This window comes from Colobus angolensis, unplaced genomic scaffold (assembly GCF_000951035.1).
Source record: "Colobus angolensis palliatus isolate OR3802 unplaced genomic scaffold, Cang.pa_1.0 Scaffold328, whole genome shotgun sequence".
Lineage (NCBI taxonomy): Eukaryota > Metazoa > Chordata > Mammalia > Primates > Cercopithecidae > Colobus > Colobus angolensis.
Window position 1 is genome coordinate 993,576 of NW_012116577.1, and position 18,373 is coordinate 1,011,948.

Sequence of the window (18,373 nt, forward strand, 5' to 3'; positions counted from 1 at the left end):
GGTTTGTGTTGTTTGAAGATTGAATGCTTGCATGTGCTTATTTGTTTTCAAGAGAGAAAGTGGTCTGTACTGTTTTCATCCTTGCCACTGTCTTGCTTTTATTTTTACCCTCCCACTGAGCAAGTGTCTGTGGTCCTATGGTATCAACCAGTACCTTTATAGCAATAACTTCTTTAATTCCCTTTTCTCTGTCTTTCAGTTATTTAACCAGTTACTTCCACCTGGACACACGATAGGAAATTCAAACTCAAAATGTGAAAATTGATCTTAATAACTCTCCATTCATATCTTTTCACCTATTTCCAGTCCTTATCATAGTTGATGAAAACCTCAGACTCATCCAGAAAGCTATATGATGTACTAGTAAAACACAAAGATATTCATTCAAACTGCTTGGATTCCAATGGTCTACAATTTGCCAGCTGTTACTACTGAACCTTCCGTGCATAACTTATTTTTCCTCTGTGCAATTGGAATAATAAAAATAATACTCCCATAGAGTTGTTATGTGGTCTTAATGAGATAGCTTGGGTTAGGCTGAGCACAGCTGCTAGTAGAACACAAAAAGTACTCCATAAATGTTAACTCATATTTTTTTTTTTTTTTTTTTTTTTTTTTTTTTTTTTTTTTTTTTTTTTTTTGAGACAGTCTCACTCTCTCATTCTATCACCCAGTCTGGAGTGCAGTAGTGTGATCATGGTTCACTGCAGCCTTGACCTCCCTAGGCTCAGGTGATCCTCCCACCTCAGCCTCCCAAGTAGCTGGAACTACAGGCATATGCCACCATGCCCAGCTAATTTTTGTATTTTTTTGTAAAGACAGGGTTTCACCATATTGCCCAGGCTGGTCACAAATGCCTGGGCTGAAGCTATCTGCCCCATTCAGCCTCCCAAAAGTTATGCAGGATGCATGGCAACGACGGGTCACTTAATTTGTCTGGGACTACAAGAGCAAGCCACCACGCCAACTCATATTTTTCTTTTCTACCTCCTTCTTCACTCATAAATTTGCTCACCAGCTAGTCTGTTCCGCTCATCTTTGCCTTTTTAATCTGCTCTCTTTAACCACTTTTCCCTTACCTTTTGATGAAGGCATCCTACCCAGCGCCTTTTGTTCCAGCATCTCTCCTGGACTTGTGTCCTTTGCAGGCTGTCTTTTTGAAATGATTCGTTTGACCATGGCTTGATCTTGCTAATTACATATGATGACTGTCACTTGCCCAGGACAAAGCCCTTCACATAGTGTAAAAGGCCCTACCTCCAGTTTCATTCTCGTCTCCTACCACTTCACACCACACCTGCCATGCCATTTCATGCCTGTAGAACTTTCCACTTGCTATTGCTGTGTCCTTCTTGATGCCTTCCTTCTAGCTGGCACAGTCCAAAATCCTTTAAGAGCCAAATCAATGTCAGTTTCCTCATGAAGCTTCCCAGAATCTCAAAGCAGTGTTAGTTGCTTTTTGTGCCCCAATTCGCGTATATCTGTCTTTCCCACATTGGATTATTTTCTTCACCAAATAATAAGCAATTTAGGAGCGTGAGTGGTGAAGTGGAAATAGCAGAAAATTGAGAGCCATTCAAACCTAGATCTGCCTCTCAACATGCCTTATGCAAGATATGTGGCAATACCATGTAACTTGACTTGTCTGATCTCATCTACAAGCTGGAGATAATAACTCCAACAAAGTAGGGATGTTGCTGTGGTTAATGGTGGTATGTAATGTGCTTATCCCAGTGCCTGTCACTTTGCTCCATTGATAACTCTATTGATAAATGGAGCTTCATAAGAGGTCAGGATTGTATCTTCTTGCTCTTAAATCCCTTCATGCCTTATGCCAAAGAGACTGTCAGCACAGTGAGTTTGCAGTAATTTTTGGGAATGCAATGCAACAAACACACACAGGGTGTTATGTGGCCGGTAATGTTTGAGGGATGATATTGTCAATTTTAATTGTCAATTTCAGTGATGATGGCACTAATCAATGGATACCACGAGCAGCATGTTCATCTGGATTTCCATTAGTTAAACAAAATGCCCAGACAATATTCATTGCAATTAGCATAAGAATAAATTGGAAATCAATAAGGATACAAAGTAGTTAGATAATATCAAGATTTCATTTGCTGCATCCTGTATATGCCTCTTAAAACTATTTAGGTAATTTAAATGAATCTTAAGTTATAAACTCAAGAGAAAGGATTTGCTTGCAGATGTGGGGCCTACTGTGTTAGCATCACTATTCAAACTAGATGTCTGGGTATCATTTGGAGAACTTTTAAGATAGAATTACCTATGATGGCAGTTCCACTGAAACATGATTTTATATATAACATTACGAAATGACTAAAAACTCCAAGTGGGGTTTAAGTAATCATTCCCATTGATTCTCAAGCTGGGATGTCCTTCAAAAAGTCATTCCCAGGCTGGGTAGTTTGTATTATTGATATAATTACAACACCTTGAGAATTCAGGAGAGCATTAAAGAATGTGATGCTTACCACAAATCCCAGTGTTCCTTACACTGCAGAGCTGCACTCTGATTAGAGTACCACATGCATGAGTTTTGGAATCTAAGACCAGGGTTCCAACCCCGCTCTGCCACCTCACAGCTTTATGAACTTAAGTTATGTAATATATATAAGCCTAAGTTTGCTTTTTTCTGGAAGTAGGGTTAATAGTTCCTCCCTTATCATATTTTTATGAGGAATGTAGTACAATAAGTGAAGGGATTAGCAGAGTGCCTGGGACATGGTAAGTGCTCACTAAATGGAAACTATCAGCCCTCAAATTATTTCTGTTGAAAGGGTGTTTCAGCTTCTAAGGAACATAGCAAGGTTCTGGCCTCAGGGATTTGACCAGCAGTAAAAGTATCATGGTCACCAGCACAGGATATAATTATATCTTGGTCTCAGAGACTCTAAAGTTCATCTGTGCCCAGCTAATCTACCAGGGATTGATGGCAAGGAAAGTAACCCAAACCACTCTTTCTTTCTGAGATAATACAATTACATCCATGATCTGAAAATCATGTCTAAACAATTACGTATAACTGTCCTTCATCAACTCTATCCATGTCCACACGGAAGATGATACTGGGTGTTAAAGGTATGGAATAAAATACAGTGAATTTTCCTAAGGGCTATGATGAATAAACTGAGGGCTATGGACTAGGTCCTCCTGGGTACATAAATTTACAGTTATTGTCATGTTATAGGATGTGAAATAGAAGAAACTAAAGAGACCATAAAGGTGAAGCTGAGGAGAGCACTGCAGAGCCATGACTTTGGTGTGAGTCCTGAAAGACGAGTAGGAAGTCATCAGACAGAGCTGCAGTTTCGGTAAGGGGCCTTCCTAGTCCATGGAACAGCATGGCAAATGTGCCTTCACGGCAGACCCTAGGGAGTCTTTTCAATAAAATAAACATGACCTACCAAGTTCATGCCGTCAAGATGGCATTGTGCATAACACTTTAGCAGCACACCATGAGACCTGGAAACACTTAGTACCCACGTGGCTTCTACTCTCTTATTCAAAGAAAGCATCCAGAGCTGGAAACATTTTGCCTTGTTTGAACTCACAAACTACAGGAAAGGAGTGCTGGAACTGTGGCTCCCAAAGGTCTGTTTCATTACTCTCTTAATAGTCTTCTTAACTGTACAAGTGGGGAATGAGTTGAAAGTTAGAACTGCCCAGCTTCAGGACCTCTTGCTCTGAAGTGACTTGGAGAACTAACAGTTCCCCAGACAGCTAAAATCTACTGAAACTACTGTAGATCTTTGAGTAAAAAGTTTAGCTGATGAAAAGTGTGGTTTTTAAAGCACCATTTGTGGCTCAGGTCCAGGGCTGAATGATACTCTTTATTTATGAACTTCTGTATAGCTGCTGTCTGTATGGCCTCTTGAGGGATAAGCCACAGTGAGGCAGCCTTTTCTTAAGTAGAGAGAAAGGGCAACAGGAGAACACTGAATTGTTAAGGGGCAAACCAAATTGGCATCATTTTCTTTGAGCAAAACTGTCTCTTACCTCTGTGGAAGGCCCTGATCATCCCACCTGTTCTTGTGAATAGAGGATGTCCATCCCAGCTCTCTCTTCCCCACACTCCCATTCCCTGTTCCCTGCCCCCTCATGATTCACTAGTTTAATTATGCACCACACTGAAGTGATCCCCAGGGTCATGCCATCTTGCTCTTATCACTGGTTACCTGTTGCCAAAATAGTCCAAGTTCCCATGCCATTTTTCCTTCATCTATTTGCTTATCCCCATATTGCCCAGTGTATTCTCTCATTTGCTTCTATCGCCAATGCCTTCCCCCTGCCTAAGACTTTTCCATTATCCCCTCTAGATCTTACAGCTGCCATCGCCTATGTCCTCTTCTCTGAATAATGGTTGCCTCCTGAAGACGCCACTTTCCCTGCAGACCTCTCTTTCAAGCCCAGCTGTTTTCCTCTCCTACAACCTGCATGTTATTGACCTGAAGGGGAAACAGACCTTGCTTTGCTATTTGCAGCTACTTTCAGAGCTTTGATCCTTCTTCCTCTCTAATGACCCTCTTACAAGCACATATCGCCTTCTCATTGACTGAATATTCTAACACCTAACCCCTTCACCCTCCCCACTCATACTCCATTCACCATCGACTAATTACGGGCACTGCCAACAGTTCCATTTCAAGCATGCCATGCTGTGGTCATCTCTTCTTCTCTCTCTAGTTACTCCCCTTAGTACCATCGCTCCAACTTGGTAAGTTTTCACTGACTGTCATCCCCCATTTCATTACTTTCCTCCTTGACCAACTTAGCTTCTGTGGTTCCTTCTCATGATTATTCTCTTCCCCCATGCCCAAATCCCATTATCTACTCACCCAGCACTGTGCTACTCATTTGAGAATTAAAAAGAAACAAAACGTGACTCTATAAAACTAAAACTAGTCTTTTCTTACTCTTAACCTGTGCCTATAAAAACTGAACATGACTGTAGGACAAAAGACCACCATGTTGACCTGTGTTCCTTTGTATTTATATAACTATGGCTCACATGGTTTTCAGTACTGTCCAGTAACTTATTTTCACAGTTTCCAAGTTCAATTTCACACTTCTCAAACTTCCATAAACTCTTCTCTTCATTCTCAACTGACAACCTTACTTCTATCTTTACTGAGACAAAAAAATCAGAAGAGTATGTACTTATGCCCATCACATCACCATATTCCCAAAATATCTGCCTCTGTGCACACCACCTCACCTCCTGCTACAATTATTGTGCAGGGCCAGTGCCTCTGCCCATGTACTGGAGCCCATCCCTCCAGCCTTTGCAAGCATGGTACTCTATCAAATAAATAACCCTTTCTCTTTTGCATTATCAATTTTGCTATTTCTCTGTTGGCCCCACCAACACTATTACCCATGCTATATTAGCTTTTAAAAAATTATCTCAATCTCACATTTATCTCCAACTTTTACATCATTCTTCTGCTGCACTTTGTAAAAAAAATTCTGAACTTTCTATATCCATTTCTACTTCCTCACTTCCCATGTTCTCTTGAACTCACTCAAATTACTCTTTTTTTTGCTCAATACTGCATAGAAACCGCTCTCATTGGGGTCATCAATGACCTTCAGACAGATTTAGTCCAACTGTGAATCTTCAGTTCCCATTTCACTCAGCTTCTCAGTAACACTCCTCTCCTGCCTATTCCCTCACTTTTGAAACACCTTCTTTACTTGGTTTCCAGGACAGCACACTCCTGGTTTTCCCTCTACCTCACTGAACATTCTGGAATACCCTCCTGTTTTCTGATGTCTGTACGTTGGAGTGAGAGGCATTTCTATCTTTGGTTTTCTCTTCTTTAACTGTGCTGTCTTTCGGTGGGCTCCTACAGACTCATGGCTTGTAATACTATTTATAAGCTGATTTTTCTCAGATTTCTGTTTCAGCTCAACCTCTTCCATTAACTCCAGCTTACAAGACGCTCCTGCTACTCCACTTGGATTTTTGCTGTCGTTGTTGTTGTTGCTGTGTTTTTGTTTTGTTTTGTTTTGTTTTGAGACAGAGTCTCACTCTGTCACTGAGGCTGGAGTGCAGTGGCTCCATACCGGTTCACTGCAACCCCTGCCTCTCAGATTCAAATGATTCTCCTGCCTCAGCCTCTGAGTAACTGGGACTACAGGCGCCCACCACCACACCCGGCTAATTTTTTGTATTTTCAGTAAAGACAGGGTTTCACCATGTTAACCAGGATAGTCTCAATCTCCTGACCCCATGATCCGCCCGGCTGGGCCTCCCAAAGTGCTGGGATTACAGGTGTGAGCCACCGTGCCCAGCCTCCACTGGGACATCTAATAAACATCTCCAACTGACATTCTAAAAACAAACATGATTTTCTCCCCAGTGTTCTTCTAACCCATGGTTCACCATCTCTGTCAACTATACTATCATTTACTTCATGGTTTAGGTAAAAAAAATCTAAAGTCATTTCTGATCTCTTTCTTTCCTATCACAATATCAATCTATCAGGAAATCATGTCAGCTCTACCTTCACAATAGGTCCAGAATTCAAATCCTTCTCAGCATCTCCGTTTCCTAGTCTAAGCCCTATCATGTCTTCCTGGATTAATGTTTTATCCTACAATGGATTTTTTGTTCCCATTCTAATCTTTCTTCCTGAGATTCCTCTTTACTCAGTAGCAAAAGGAATCCTTTTAAAAAGAAAATTTAGCTTATATCATTTTCTTTCTCAAATCTAACCACCATCTTCCCATATTTAGAATAAAATCTCAAGATCTTGCCATGATCTGACCCCTGCTTCTCTCTCCAATTTCATTTACAATCCCACTTTCTCTTGTTCATTCTGCTTTATCCACAAGACTCTTCGCCCCTCCTTGTCTATATAAGCAAGCTCTGCTTCCAGAGCCTGCCCTTGCTTTCTCTTCAGAGTCTGAAACGCCCTTCTCCATGTCAATAACTCACTCTCTCACTTTAGTGAGGTCTCTGAGCACTTATCACCTCTTCTGAGAGGCTTGCCTTGACCACTTTGTCTAAAACAGCATCCCTTTCACACCTTATTTAAGTTGCTTTGTGGTCTTCGTACTTACCTCTGACTTCTCCACTAGAATGCAGACCAAGTGAAGGCAGATTTGCTGACTTCCTCACAGCTATGTGTACCTAGAACAGTCCTTGGATGATTGATGTGCTTGATAAATAAATATTTGTTGCATGAATGAATGAGTGAATATTTACAGCTCTATGTCAAATTTCTGGTTCAGATGTTCAGGGATGTCCTCAGTTGGACCTTTTAATAAAAAACAATACATGACCAAATTCTGCTTTAAGTTATTTTAGGGTTCCAACAGTCACCCAGAGACTGAACAGACTCCAAAGATTTGGCTTCATATAAGAAACTTCAGTACCCACTGTGATACCATTTGCTAATTTGGAGACTGTGAGGCTGAAAGTACAAGCCCCACACTCAGTCAGCATCCAGGTTCAATAGCTCTCAAAGGAACCGTATATCAAAGCAAATTTTCTGCAATGCAGAAAAGAACATCCATGCATTTTTAAAATAAATTTTAAATTTTAAATAATTTTTAAAAGTGGTTTCATCTCTTATAATATAATGGAAAATATTCAAAATCCTCTTATGCTGATTCATGAAGTATACTTATGTAATTAGACAAAATGAGACCATTGAAAGAGGCAGACTCCTTGTTTCATTACTTTAAGCAATAATAAAAATGGACTCGTGCAAGTCACACCACTAATTTAAATATATATGTAAAAAGGTAGTAAATAAATGAAATAAAAATATTTGCTTTAGTTTTTTTAAACAAAGATTTATTAACTCTGAATTTTTTAGGTTAAGGACCATGCGATATATATCTCCTACACCGAAGTGTCCAAGAAATGTTTTTGAGGTAAATTAATGAACTGCTTTAGAATGTCACTCAGAAATTAAGCTAGAAATTCAGAGCAGTATTCTTAGGGCTTGATTTACACCAAATCCAAGTTTGCAATATATTAACATTGAAGTAATAGGCCATTGCTTTCTGAAAACCTTCCTTTTATAAAAGAAATAGTTTAATATTATGAATCCTCTTGGTCCATGTAAAATATTATTTGCATTATAAAAATTGATTTTTTGGTATAATTGTTCATAGACAATATTTTCACCAGCATGTGTTCACAAGTGTTAATGGAAGGCAAATTATGTGTGGGACACTCTTCTAGGGAATATGTGAGGGGTTTTTAAGATGGATAACATTTTGTACCTGCTTTTGAGTTGCAAATGATCTGGACTCTTGGCTAAACACTGCAGACAAGATCAGGTGAAGAACATTACTAGAAGTTCAGTGAAGAAATAAAGCCACGTACTCCATGGAGTGAAATTTGAATTCCTTAAATTCCCTAAAATTATTTTATCTTGAGTTTTATACCAGGATAGGAATGTCTTTAAAAGTAAGAAATATTTGACATAAGGTAGAAAATTTCAAAGGAGTGTTTGACTTGTTGATGGATGTGTCATCACATTTCATGTGTCTGAGAAATATAAATTTCTATAGCACATTTTTAGTGCCTTAAACAGACTACAATGATCTAAATGGTTGAACAGTTGAAATTTAGTCTGGAACTGGGACAGATGACTTGCCACATAGAGTGGTTCCCAACATAAAGTGATCTGCGATGGTGGGACTTTCAGTGTGTTTCACTAGTAGCATATGTCATCCAAGCATGCCTTTCAACATCCATGGAGAAAAGACATGTTACAAATACGAAACATCACCGTGATGAATTGGCAATGTCAAAAACCTCTGCCTTGGCTGTGACCCAGTGTTGTTATTGGCAAGCAGATTCATCCTTCTAGGTTGGTTGCTCCATAAGTAATCTTCAAGAAAAACGAGTCCAAGACCCTTTTTTCTTCTTACTGTGAACTTGGTCAAAAATACCAAATGTTCGGTAACCATTTATGGTATCAGGAATGCACCAATAACTCCTTCTGACTCTTTATGAGCAATCATCTTGTGGAATGCAATTTCCCTTCTTATGACTGTGGGTTTTTTTAGGTACCTATGCTGGACTTTTTTTTAAAGAGAGTAAGGATTTGTGATTTAAACTGGGATAGATGCTGTTGCAGAGATAACAAAAGGCTGTTGCTTTCTATCTTCCAACAGGATCTAGGTAAAAGGATAAATGTGATAACTCAAAATAATGTGTATGTTTATCTTCCAGGCTGGCTTTCTAGTAGTTAATTGGTCAAATAAAATATTATTTACAGAATAGAAGGGCCACTCTTCAATATTGTTCAGACACTGCAAAGCAAACTAATGCAAGTGCAGTGACCTCTTCATCCAACCACAAAATAATATGTATTTTTAATTCTCCAGGGAGTTTGAGATAGTAAAGTTGGATATCATGTAGATAAACAAAGGCTTTTGCCTTTTCTCTTGGAAAATAGTTAAAATGAATAGGAATCTGGTAATTAATCTAGGAAATTTAACCCTGTTCTGCTTACCTAATGCCCCCCAAAAGATGATCTTTTTTTTCTTCATTGATTTTATACCTTAAAAAGAAATTAGTGAATTGTGGATATCCAACCAGTATCTGCAGACAGAAATGAATGTTATTTTTAGAAGAAACCAGTGTCAAATGAAAACGCAGATTTCTACATGGTCACATTCATATCACACACTCTTGACCCAAGGTGAGTAAGTAGGTCATTCCTTATTTCTTATTTATTCCCTGGCACAATCAGACCACACTACAAGTTTCTTTTACCAGTTGCCAAAATGAAAACATGAGACCCTTCAGAGCTACTGTCGGTACATGCAACTCAACACGACGAGCAGCATCACAACCATTGTCAACAGGAAACTCCAACAATGTTGGGGTTTGGATTTGGTTTTATGTTGAGAGAAGCAGATTTCCTCTGATTTTAATAATCCATAAGAAACAGAAATCACAATAGATAGACTCCATATTACCTAAAAAGAGCCAAAAGAAGCAAAAGTTCTCCCCCAATTCATCCTCTTGTTCCACAGACATCTTGAAAATAAAGGAAGAGAAACTAGAAAGGAAAGGATGTGAGAAAGAACACAGAAATGACTTGAATGATTTTAAATCCTTATTAAGCATCACTGAGGTTGCATTTTACCCATTAGGCTGACTGAATTTAGTCCTCACCGCTCACATCTTTCAAAGAAACTGGACGTACATGGTTTTGCCTTCCAGGGTTGATCTAGAATTGTAATGGTGCATGTGAATGTGGGTATGCATGTGTGTGTGCTTCAAGTCCATTTTATAAACACTGACACAGGACAATTCTCATCATTGGTAATAGTCTTTGGAGTCCAATCATGCAGAAAAACAGGCAGGTGCAAGTTAGGTCTCATTGCAAGATGGACATGGCAAGGTGAACAGATAATCCTAGATAAGGATTGGGAGATTTGTGTCCATTAGAATATACTGGCCATTGGTCCCACATAAATAAAGTTACATATACAAGATTCTATATATAAACAGAGGCCCCTCACTTCAGTTTGGCTGACCAAACAGGTCAAAGTGAACCATTTTCAGATAGTTAAAGGACTCAGTGCCAAAAGAAATAACAAAATCTTATCCTCTAATCACAAAGAAAATAGCTAAAATAACTATTTACATTGTAACTTTTTTGTTGTTTTTACAGACAGGAGTTTTCTTGCTTGGTTTAATGATATCTATGGAAAATGTTGAACTCTTATAATTAAAATGTGTGTGGGGGATTGTGAGTGGGGAGTCAGGTTCTTGTTTGGATCCAAAGTGGCTGGGATCAAAAATTTCTAAAGCAGTTTTACTCCTCTTTATGAGCTGTAGAAGATATATTTTTCAGCAAAGCTGGCTAATAACACGCCTTACAGAGCATAATGCACTTAAGATGTGGCTGTTCATATGTTAAGAGATTCAAATCGAAATAGATTTTGTATAATTTAGGTTTTGCAATGAATATTGAAAATTTTTTAAAAATCAGGTTTTCTTATTTTTTTTTCCTTGACAGGACATAAACGGTTTTATGTATTTTTATCTATTTTTTACTAGTTCCATTTGCTAAGGCCAACTTTCGGTTTTACCAGTCAGCTGCTATCAGTGTCTTTACATAATATTTTTCTGATAACAGATTGAAAAAAACTATCGAGCTTCTTGGCCCTGAATTAAATAGCTTACTCCAATTGGTGGGAACTGGCTAGGCTCTGGCCCAACTGTGGGGTACATTCCTACAAAACCCAGTCATCAGATTCTTGAAGATGAAAGATTATTATCAGTTTTTATTCCACAAGAAGAAATTCCGGTGTAAGGCTAGAGTATTCCTATTTAAAATTGAACACGCTGACCCATAAAACACATATAAAAATAGTAAAGACATATTAATAGTAAAGTGGTGGTGGTTTTGCCAAACTCTTGCAGCAGCTTAATTCTCCCTGCGCATGAATACACAGCCATCCTTCCTACAAAACACTGCAAAAGATTTTATTAACAATCACTGCCAGCCAACTGCCCTAAAGAAGTGATGGAAGGTTAGGCTCCTCAGAGTGCCAACTTCATGTTCCAAAATGAGCCCCAACCCCGGTAGGACCTTCACTTTTTTCAGAAATATTGTCCAGGTGACTTGACACTTGCCTACCTGAAAAGTTGGGATGTTCTTGGGGAATAACAGGTGACTAAGAAATATTTGGGGTGTGTGTGTGTGTGTGTGTGTGTGTGTGTGTTAACAAGACAGATAAGTGAATGCAGAACATACTATATTCTGTGAATGTGATAATATCATCACCTCCTAGAGATATTATAGGAAAGCAGACCTAGTGGGAAAAGGACTGGGGGGCTTTTACAGTGGTGATTCTCTTTGTTGTTCCATCATCTGCCTTGATTTAATCACCTAATAAAATTGATCCTGCAAAAATACTGGGGGCCAAATCCTTACCTCTATTTGTAAATGATACTTACATTTGAGGAATTTGTTCCATTTTTCTCTTGTCCATAAGGGAAATCTGGCTAAAGCTAATCAGCTCCCAAGAGCCATGCACAGAAGGCGTAAGACTAACTGAGCTTTGGGAAGGTTCTAACAGCAGGGAAGGGGCCCTGTCTAGTTCTTGCCTGGTTTAATCTGAGGGGGAAATTCACCATTTCTGCAGATGCGAGAGATAGCCTGTCAAGCACTTTGAAGATGCTGGCTGGAGACTTCCTTCTGTGTTGCGATGTCATCTTGGGGCTGATGAAATTCCCCTTGAGACTCTCTTTGAAGCAGCTTCCTGCTCTGTGCACTTAATCCCATGTGGCATAAGGCAAAGGAGGGGGGAGGCCACAGATATATCAAGAGAAAAGTACAGAGAAAGAAAATGAGTAAAGAATTAGAGATACAGAGAGGAGAAGTGTTTTGTTTTTGTTTTTGTTTTGGGGTTTTTTTTGGAAAAAAAAAACAGAATATGACTGAAAGAAGAGAAGGAGCTCATGTGACTGAGGAGGCATTTTTAACAATCAGGTTGTCTGCAATATTAACCCAAAAATGGTAGCAAAATAGAGAAAATGGGCCATTTTTATTCCAGGGGACAAGCTGCACAAAGGAATGGTCTTCTCCTAAGTTTGAGCAAATGACCGCATGTACTGAATCCGACTGTGTGAAACAATCTCAGAATGGCAGCACCACTGGCATGGCGATGGTGCAGGTGGGTGCAGTTCCCTGTGGACTCTATTGCTTGAAGAGAGAAAGAAAGTTCCCTATTATTATATTTAAGGCAGTTTTCAGAGCACTGGCATTCTTGTTTGCTCTGTTTTGGGGGTAGTCTATTTACCAGTCAGTTCACACTCATCAACCATCCACTTCCTGTCTTTCACTTCTTCAGGTGAAATATCACCAGTTTGGTGAGCACCAACATGGTCAGAGTGCAAATAACTGTGATGGATACTTCAAAGTGAATAAGATGGGAAGCCTGAACTGATTATTGCTGAGATCATCTTGGTATTGCCTTGTGTATAACCAAGATGTTTCACAGTGCCTCCTTAAGTGCTCAGGAAAGCACTTTCATTTAATTTAAGCTAAATTCAGGAGATTTTGCTAAACATTGACATTAATGCTTCATGGCTTTTAAGACAAACTCATATTGCTAGAACTATTTGGCAGCAGTAAATTTATGGGCAGAGTTATTGCTCTTACATCTACTGCAGTACAAAACTCAGATGATCAGCCCTTCTTCGATTGCTCATACTTATGAAAATAAATAAATAAACACGAAACATTAGCCACATTAAAGAGTCAGGGAAACTCCTGAGGAATAACAATGTCTCTGGAGATGTTTTAAAATGCTAACCTGAGACTCACACTGTGCTTTGGGGATTTTATTCTTATTGATTTTTTTTTTTTAATTTCAGAAGAGGAAAGTGATATTATTTCTCAAAACAAAACTTTGGTAGAGTATGAACCAGGGAAGCAGCCCACACATGGAAAACACAATCCACAACCTGAAAGTAGTGTAGGCAGGCTCATTTTTTTGTTGAAGGAATTCACACGGAGGCAATTCTGCTCAGTTCCAGAGAGAGATTCTTATCATCAAAAGCGCACGCAATAACCTTGCTTCACTACCTGCCACTTTCTCCAGTGGCCTCTTGTTGCGACCAGTAATTGAGAAATGACAAATGGGAATAGGGTCAAATCTCTAAAATAGGGACACCAGTGTCTCTTAGTATCTGGGTAATAACCTCCCTTTAGTCTTAGTCCACAACGCACACTAGTCTCCAGTCTCTCCTACTCTTCACTCACAGAGAAGTCTCTCAGCTTTTATTCATACCTGCCTCCTAAAGGCCAAACCATTTCATGCCTGAAAACTACTACCCACTCCCCCCGCACTTTACATAAGTATCACATATGTTCTTTCTACAAATTGGTATACAGGTGCCATTTAATCCAGTCAAATTTGGAAGCTACATCTTCAAGGGTCTGAGAGAGCTCACTCCCCCCATATATTCCCCCTTTACATGTTTTCTTATAAGACATACAGTTTAATTAATTAACAAACTAAACAGCTTATATACTGGCAATATATTACAGATGGGTTTATGTCAGAGTAATAGATCACATGAAACGGACCATGTGGTACCCCAGTGCATGATGTCTTGGTAGAGCCCTGAGGACACTGACAGTAGCATCTCTAAGTAAGTAGTGCTGTATGAATACAGACACATGCGGATCTGTATCTACATCCATCTGACTAGGCCAAGGAGCAGGTAGATGCAAGATAGAGACACACACATGCTGGATGGGGCCACTGCACACCTTGTCATGCCATTTAAAAGGGCAGTTACAGGTTGCTGGTTTTGCAGCCATTAAAATTACACTTTATGGAAAAGGCTTCTCTAATTGTGTCTGATTTGCTTTCTGTAGTAAGCATCAGTGGAAGAAGACCAAAGCAAGAGCAACTAGAAGTTAAATATACATTTGAGCTCAGCTGCAATACAGAACTCTGGGGAAGAAGCAGGCTGAAAGATTGATTTAATTTTAGGCTTGGATTCCCTCCCTTGCTGCTTTCTTGATGTTGTGTGTCTGCATTTGTGAGTGTGCATGAGTGTCTGTGTGTGTGTGTGTGTGTGTGTGTGTGTTCCATCACATCATCTCCTGAAGAACGCTGGGTTTCGCAGGCAGGCGGCTAGTCACCTGCAACAACCCAGGGGTCCTGCCGAAGCTTCCAGGCTGCTGTCAGTGTCAGATGCCAGGGTCTGGTCGGTGGACATGGAGGAGATGTCATTGACAGACGAGGATGGAGGGAGACTCTCACTGCTGTTCACTGCTGCACCTGTGCTAAGAAAATGAAGACCAACATGACTCAATCTAGAACCAGACCCATCTCAATGCCATTCAGGATTCAGGGATGGGCAAATACAATAGGGGATGTCCAGTCCATCAATCACTTGGCAAGCCTTTATAGAGCAGCTGACACAAGGGAGCATATTAAATGGTGACAATCAGACATAGCAATAAAAAGTCCCTCGTCACAAGTTATTCACAGGCTAGTGCAGTAGTTATCAAACCTCATTCTATATTTGAAATCACCTGTAACACTTTCTATAAAAAAAACACTAATATCTGGTCACACTGCCTCCCCTGCTCCCACTGCACTGCATATATTTTAATATAAGTGGCCTTGGGTGAGGCCAAGGCATTTGATTTTTTTTTTTTTTTTTTTGAGACGGAATCTCACTCTGTCGCCCAGGCTGGAATGCAGTGGCGCGATCTTGGCTCACTGCAACCTCCGCCTCCTGGGTTCAAGCGATCCTCCTGCCTCAGCCTCCCGAGTAGCTAGGACTACAGGCACACGCCACCATGCCCAGCTAATTTTTGTACTTTTAGTAGACACGGGGTTTCACCATGTTGGCCAGAATGGTCTCGATCTCTTGACCTCGTGATCCACCCACCTTGGCCTCCCAAAGCGCTGGGATTACAGGTGTGAGCCACTGTACCCGGCCAGCATTTGCACTTTTTAAAATCTCCTCAGAGACTGTATTCAGTCAGGCATTGAAAACCTCTGGCTTATGGAGGAAATAAATAAACAAAACCCCTAAATGGAGTCATCTGAGCCTGGTTATTTTTAATGCAGGGAGCTTTTAAAACAAACGCATGCAAGTGTCCTATCCAAGAAATAGGAGCTGAAGTGTAGTTCAGAAATCTGAATTACTTAGGGACCACATCTCTAGAGAAAGGAAGGTATATAAAGTAAAAACTATTATGTCATCATTAATGACATAAAACTTAAAATGTATATAGAAAAGCCAGTAGGACATAAGTAGGACTGTTGATGAAAGTTACAAAAAAAAAAAAAAATAGGAGAAGGCTTAGCACACCTTTTGCTTATGAGCTTACTCTCCAGTAGGCATGCTTACCTGGAATCTCCCAATAAGAACTCTGAATTACTAATTTAGATTAACTTGAAAAAAATTATTTATGTGTTATGCGGGACTATAAGATTGAAACTCTGAGAAGAAACTTGCCCATGGTAATCACTCAGTAAAGGAGAGCTGAGTTGCCAGTAGCTTTGAGATCAACAGAAGAAAGATCAACCAAAGGCATTGTGCAATGTAATTAAACCAGAGAGCCCTGGAAACAATCCATTCACTTTTTTTCCTTGTATATTTTTTATCCACCTAAGCAATGTGAGTGGTAACATACTTGCTTTGTGAAATAGCTCGCTATTAAAAATCTGTAGTATAATCCCCTAACCAAATAAGAGATTAGGAATTCTCACTAAAATTATATCTGATTTGAGCAAATTAGTGTGCAAGATCTATCTGGTGAAAAATAATAAATCCAAAGTCAGTTATAATAGTGTTCTCACATAGACCTAATAAATCAGAAAGACAAAATAAAACTAAGTTAAGGTAGGGGAGGGGTTAACATAATCTTCTTTGTTCCTGGAGTAGACATTTCTTGCCTGTGAAAAAAATGTGATGAAAATGTATCAGTTATCTAGAGAGGACACAAACACCTAAACTAAGACAGATCACCTGTATCATCCATGTATTTTTACATTGTATTTGTGGACTATAAATATATTGATGTATTCTATGGGAAATGTGAAAAAAATATAGGAAATAAAGATAGTGATATGCACCGATCTTCACATAAATGGTAAGAACTGTTAAACTTTTCATATATTTCTTCGTGGTCATTCTTTTTGCCTGGAAGTTTCCCTGGTCGTGATCCTTTAATATGTATTTTTTTGGGATCCTGATAATTTTATATATGGAAAAGTTTATGAATTTTTCATGTTCTTTAAACTCCTAAAAATACCCATCCTTTCTGATCTTAAATGTCTCTAGAAAAGGTTTTTAACGTCCTCTTGTTATTGTCTTTCTGTAAATAATTACTCTCATTATCAGGACAATGTATAATGTAAAGTTAAAATATTCCATAATATTCCAACTTTGAATGGCTTCAATTTATTCCAACTCTACTTAATTATATCCCCTATAGCTATGATACAGAGCTGGGTCATTTCCCCTCATGATAAGATTTTATCTCCTAGCAGACAGCCCTTGGTTCCCTTACATTGCCCAAATGCCGTGCTCTGTTTTTTCCCTCCTGATTCTGGATTAAATTATACCAACAGCCTTCCTATTCTTTCATAAGTTACTAATAATTTAGTGTCACTATGATGGACTCCTCAGAATTCTCCTCCATTTATCCACATCCTTATTAAAAGGTAGAGACTAAAACTGGACACAGACCTCTATTATAAAGGCCTGATCAATTGTGAGCCCAGCAGAGGGAAATTGCTTTTTTTTTTTTTTTTTAATATTTGTCTCCTGGATAATATATCCCTAGACCATGGATGTCTTTCAAATCACGGTGCTACAGCTTAATTTAGTTTTGACTTGAGGTATAAAATGATGTTCATATATTTTTCGTAACAGTCTTATTAAGATATAATCCACATATATAATTAAGAAATTTAATTTTTATGATTCAGTGTTTAGTATATTCATGACATTGTGCAGCCATCACCACAATCCATTTTGCAGCATTTCATCATCCCTAAAGAAAATCCTGCACTCCATTCCTCACCTACTCTCTAGCTCTAGGCAATGACTGATACACTTTTTGCCTCTATAAAATAGCCTGTTCTGAACATTTCATGCAAACAGAAACATACCATATGTGATCATTTATGACTGGCCACTTTCACATAGTAGAATGTTTTTAAGGTTTATCCATGCTGTGACATGTATCTGTATTTCATATCTTTGTATGGCTGCATAATATTCCTTTGTATGGATATATCACATTTTGTTTATTAGTTGATAGGCATTTGATGGATATTTAGGTTGGTTCAACTTTTGGCTATTATGAATAATGCTGTTATGAACATTCATGCATGAGTTTTGTATGGACATGTGTTCATTTCTCTTGGGCGTATACCTATAAGTGGAATTGCTGGGGCATAGAGTAATTCTAGGTTTAACACTTGAGGAACTGAGAAACTGTTTTCTAAAGTGGGTGCACCATTTACATTACTACCAGCGGTGTATGAGGATTCCAATTTCTCTACATCCTCACCAATACTTATTATCTGTCTTTTTATCTATCTAGCCATCCTAGTATGCATGAAATGGTATATAATTGTGGTTTGATTTGCATTTGCCTGATGGCTAATGATGTTGAATATATTTTTCATGTGCTTGTCAGCCATTAGTATATCTTCTTTGGAGAAAGTTTACTCAGCTCCTTTGGCCATTTTTTAATTGCTTTATTTTGTTTTTATTATTGAGTTGTAAGCTCCTTCCTTCCTTACCTTCCTTCCTTCTTTCTTTTTTAAAAAATTATTATTATTTCTTTTTTATTTTATTTTATTATTATTATACTTT

The 18,373-nt window shown here is 38.8% G+C and overlaps 1 protein-coding gene across 6 annotated transcripts in view; it reads right to left on the bottom strand.

Annotated features, from left to right (window-relative positions):
- Nucleotides 1–12,539: 12,539 nt before the first annotated feature.
- The window catches only part of MAPK10 (mitogen-activated protein kinase 10), a 344,777-nt gene continuing 338,943 nt past the window's right edge, over nucleotides 12,540–18,373 (bottom strand). For 3 of the 6 annotated variants that reach the window (XM_011951782.1, XM_011951786.1, XM_011951787.1), the window contains one exon: nucleotides 13,488–14,808. In XM_011951782.1, coding sequence (XP_011807172.1) covers nucleotides 14,666–14,808 — 143 coding nt within the window. In that variant the 3' untranslated portion in view covers nucleotides 13,488–14,665. Of the gene's footprint in view, nucleotides 14,814–18,373 lie in introns of all 6 variants that reach the window. The other 3 variants (XM_011951784.1, XM_011951785.1, XM_011951788.1) reach the window with 2 other exon arrangements.